General features: G+C 42.6%; 1 protein-coding gene across 1 annotated transcript in view; it reads left to right on the forward strand.

Annotated features, from left to right (window-relative positions):
• Nucleotides 1-4,843, forward strand: part of LOC104957131 (CUB and sushi domain-containing protein 3-like) — a 196,504-nt gene that overhangs the window by 113,380 nt on the left and 78,281 nt on the right. The window contains 2 exon segments of the mRNA XM_010784744.1: nt 708-885; nt 4,031-4,176. Coding sequence (XP_010783046.1) covers nt 708-885; nt 4,031-4,176 — 324 coding nt within the window.

Genomic DNA, 4,843 nt, shown 5'->3' on the forward strand with positions numbered 1-4,843 from the left:
GAACTACCAGAGCACCGGCACTAGGCCGGGCCCGTGGAGGCCCTCCGATGGTGGGTCGCGTTTGCCATTCGATCAGTGAGAGGAGAGGAGAAAATCTTTCAAAATCCGTTAATATATGGAAGAGTGGGGGGGGATACGGCTGGACACAGGCCGTGGGGGGAAACCCGAGACCGGGCAGTGTCCCCGGTAGAAGGAACCGGGTGAAATTGCCTAAAAGCGGGGAAAATAGGCACTCGTGAGGCGGGTCCCCTGTTAACTCCCGTTACATTCCTCCATGGTGTCATTTGAGCGAAAAATTGATAAGTCAACTTTTACGAGAACCAGGATGGGGGGGTGAAAAAGGGCTTGACCAAGGCCGACCCAAAGTGCATGGTGAGCGGACTCATCACCTCCGTGATGAGTCTCCATTGTGATTTGAAAACTTCCATCAGACGAGTCCTTCGGGGGGTGGGGAAACAAACGTGTTCGTCAGAATCGTCACTTCCTGTACTGAGAGTGGAGGTGTCTTGAAAGTGGAGCCTACACCGGAACTGTCCTGAGAGTGGAGGCCTGCAGGCAGACCACTCTCCAACTGCACGCCAAAGGTCCCTGACCAAGCGTCGCTATTGGACTATCAGGGAGTGAGACCGGGTTGGTTTTACGATTTGAGGTAAAGCAAGAAAGGCCTTTTTTTAAATCCAGAATCTCTGATTTTTCCCTCCCTGCAGCTCTCTGTGGTGGGAATGTAACATCCATGAATGGCACAATTTACTCTCCGGGACACCCAGCTGAGTATCCACACTTTCAGGACTGCATGTGGACTGTCAGAGTGCCTCCTGGGTACGGCATCTCCATCAATTTCTCTGTTATCAATACTGAGCCAATCTACGACTACATCACTGTGTGGTAAGTCACCAATTCTCTCTAGGTATGTCACGCATTAAAAACCGTCTGTTTTCTGTATACAGAGCTACATACAGAGTCCTATTGACATTCTGTAGAAACACTCTTTGTTAATTAAAAGTGATGTGTGTTTAAGCTTCTGAAAGAATTGACAGATTTCTACAAAACAAGACTAAGGGGAGTTTTCACCAAGTGGGTTCAAATTACAGTGCATTGCTTTTAGAGCATCACCCAAATGGTTTGACAATTGAAGTTGTATGTCTTTACTCAAGGAAGAACTTGAGAAAATATATGAGATTTCACATTCTTTATTGGGGCCAGTATTTTTCCTCTCTTATTGCAAACTCAAAACCTGCTCACAATGGATTTAACAGTTGACAAAATGTCAGAGCCACAGGCCAGTTGGACAACTTTTGACGAAGTTTTGAACTTTTCATGTGACACCCGTATTAGATGAGCCAACAGCCAAATATGTTGACCTTTGTCTGGACATCTGTGGATTCCTTTCATCATTTCTTTCCCTGACAATTTTTTTTTCCTTACAGTCCCTTGCTAAGGCAAAATAGATTCCGGTACAAGATGAAATAAGAGACTGAACTAAAGTCTGAGTCACTGTGTGTCTCTCTCTCTCAAGCTAAAAAGACGGAAATGTGTGCACACATGAAACAGCTGAGATTCATTGGCTCTTTATCAGTATATAGGAATTTTAATAATTTCATATAATTGTGAAGAAGTAAACTACTTCACACTAACTGCTTGTTATCAGTCCAGCAGCTGCATCTATCTGAGTCTCAGCTTCTTCCTCTACCTTTTTCTAGCCTCTCTGTAGCAAGGTAAGCCTCAGGCAGTCATGGAGCTGTCCTCCTGGGTGATGAAGGAGGGAAATGCCTTCCAGCATATAGGGCTACCATTAACAGTACGGGAGGAGAGAGCTACTGGCACTACGGTTTTTCAAATGAAAAAGCAAATGAACAATCTTTTCCCTGATGGTAACATTTCATTTCCCTGCCTGACTGCCGTCGCCCATTTTGCTGATCACTCTGAAATGAAACGGCAATACGATTTTTTGTAATATCAAGGATAATAAAGGAACACACACGCATCCAAAAAAGCATTTAGTTTACATCATTCATGTGAATAGGCCTAGAGCTACTGGATTGTGCAAATAATGAAATACTTTTCTATAGAGTATAAAAGAATTGTACTGTCCTCCCACATGAAGGTTTTTTTTTTGTTATCATCAGAGTAAAGTAGTATGTCGTTGCTACATGCATTACAAACAAAAATTGTCATCCAAGCAGGCAGATTATTTCAGAAATGAATCATAGTAATATTTTAGAAAAGTTTTGAAAGTTCTCCCCTGCTCTCATTAGCAGAGGTGCATCCGTGTTCTGTGCTGCCAGCAGCTAATGCATGTCTCATAAAGGGCTTCAGTGCAAATGACAAGTTCTATTATCACCCCACCGCCATCCACACTTCTATTCATCTTGGACTGTACATTTACAATTTAAAATGTTCCATTGCAATAGGGATACATATATTATAGTATATCAGCTGAGAAAGCTCAATTGAGACACAATGTATGTGTACACTATGTTGGTTTGTCTGTTTGGCTAATGCAGGAAAGTAAATACCTGGCAAATTAAGATACATAATCACACAGATGCAACAATCCTAGAAAGGCTCTTTCAAAATTGCTCTCCATCATTCAAACAAAACAAAAGAATGGGTTAAGCTACCTCAGTAGAAACATTTATATAACAATATATAGGTATAGAACATTTTTCAAGGTAGCTAGATCTCAATCTTCTCACAGGAAGTTATATTGTCATTTAGGCCATCCTAGCTCTTCATGCATGTTCAGCCTCTTCTCTATAAGCATGTTCAGAGTCTGCCCCGGGGTCTCCTCTCAGTCGAATGTGCCTCATGTGGCTCCACAGGGAGCCATCCCTAAGGCATCCTCATTAGATGTCTGAACTATCTCTACTGGCTCTTTTCAGGAGGAGTAGTACAGCAGCAGTTTTACTCCGAGCTCCTCCCAAATATCCTGCTTCTCACTCTATGACCCAAACCTGCACAGGCAGCTCATTTCAACTCTTTGTATCCGTAAATTGAGAACTTCACCTTCAGGCTTTGCTCCATTTTCAACATGACATTTCAGTGCTATGCCACTTGGCAATTTCACACTACATTGTACCCTCATTTGGGAACAAGGCCCATAGACACTTAAACTCTTTCAGTTGGGGCTGCCTCACAACTGCCAAATGTGGATGGTGTCCAAGAGATCGGCCAGACTCAGCAGGCTGACAACATTCAGAGCCTTCAGCATCTCAGGGTATCATCCACCAATGGCAGCATGCCAGTAACTATTTCAGTGACTGCTAATGCCTCAGCCTCTTATTAGTTTTGTAATTTATTGGTGCCTCAAAGAGTTTAAGACGTATTTCCATCAATAAAACATATCAGTATTGTCACGTCTTTGCCACACATTGATTGTTCTTTGAAGTTTAGTGAAATTCAGTTATAATTGAACCTGAATAAGGCTGACATGTACTGTAGCTACAGTAATGAGTGCATTCCCATAGATATATTCACCCTTCGCAGATAATAACCTACTCTCCATAAAGAGTGAAAATCAAAGAGGTCATTACAATTCAATTAATTTTTGATTCCCAGGGCAAGAGTTCCTTATACATCACGTTATTAGGCTAAGGGATTTAGGATGTTGTGATAACCATCCATACATTAACTGAAGACTTAATTCCATCCAGGGTCGCAGGAGCTGAAGCCTGGTGATAACAATACACACTCATTATGTTCACGAACAGAATATTAACTGCCTCGACACAAAGTGTTTTGCAGGGAACGAAGATGTCACAAAAGCTGTTGCTGATTTTGTACATTAATGCAAATTATTAATCATTAACCCCCCCTCACAAAAAAAAACTGGCGGAGCTGACGGAGGCAACAAGTTTTAGCACTACTGTATACAACATCATCAGGTTACTCATACTGAACGTGTTTTGACGCTGTTGATTAAAGTGAAACTTTTTCTCAGGTTTTAAAAACAAAGTCCACAAGATTGCTTCTCTGTCCTCATCCTCCCTTCAATCTTTCATATATTTCCCCCTCCCCCTCTCTGATATAGGGATGGACCCGACCAGGCATCGCCTCAAATCGGTCAGTTCAGCGGCAACTCAGTGCAGGAGGGCGTGTCCACCACCGCCAATCAGGTCCTCATCAAATTCCACAGCGACTTCAGCACCAGCGGCTTCTTTGTCCTGAAATATTACGGTAACTCCCTTTGATACCAGCTAAGTAAAACCCTTGTCCCGCCCTGCTGTAATCACCCCTACTTCTTCACTTCTCCACGTTGCTGGGAACATCGTGCGCTAATGAAGATCACAAAAGTATTGAGGGATATGGGGCCTGCCTTTCTATATTGGAACGCCTTTAATTTTCCCCCCTTTATGAGTCATTATCAGGCCTTTCTCATTTTGGTACATGGTAATGCTTCTAGTTCGGTGCAGTAATGAATAATGGATGCCTTTCTTATGCCTGTTTTTTGCCTGCACTATTAAAACGCCCCTTTTCGAGAAGAAGTTAATTAATAATAAAATGCCCCCCATCTCAGCTAAATGAGTGATTGGTTCTTGATGATCATGAACATAGGTGGCAATTTATGATCAAATCAAGTTTCAGCATGATGGGAGAGTAAAGAAAGTGCTGCAGTTGAATATATAATACATATGCACACTTTGTTTCTCCTGTCTCTCTCTTTCTCACACACACACACACACACACACACACACACACACACACACACACACACACACACACACACACACACACACACACACACACACACACACACACACACACACACACACACACACACACACACACACACACACACACACTACGTACTCACACTACACACACTACACTACTACACTACACT

The sequence above is a fragment of the Notothenia coriiceps genome, unplaced genomic scaffold (genome assembly GCF_000735185.1).
Source record: "Notothenia coriiceps isolate Sejong01 unplaced genomic scaffold, NC01 NC01_scaffold00026424, whole genome shotgun sequence".
NCBI lineage: Eukaryota > Metazoa > Chordata > Actinopteri > Perciformes > Nototheniidae > Notothenia > Notothenia coriiceps.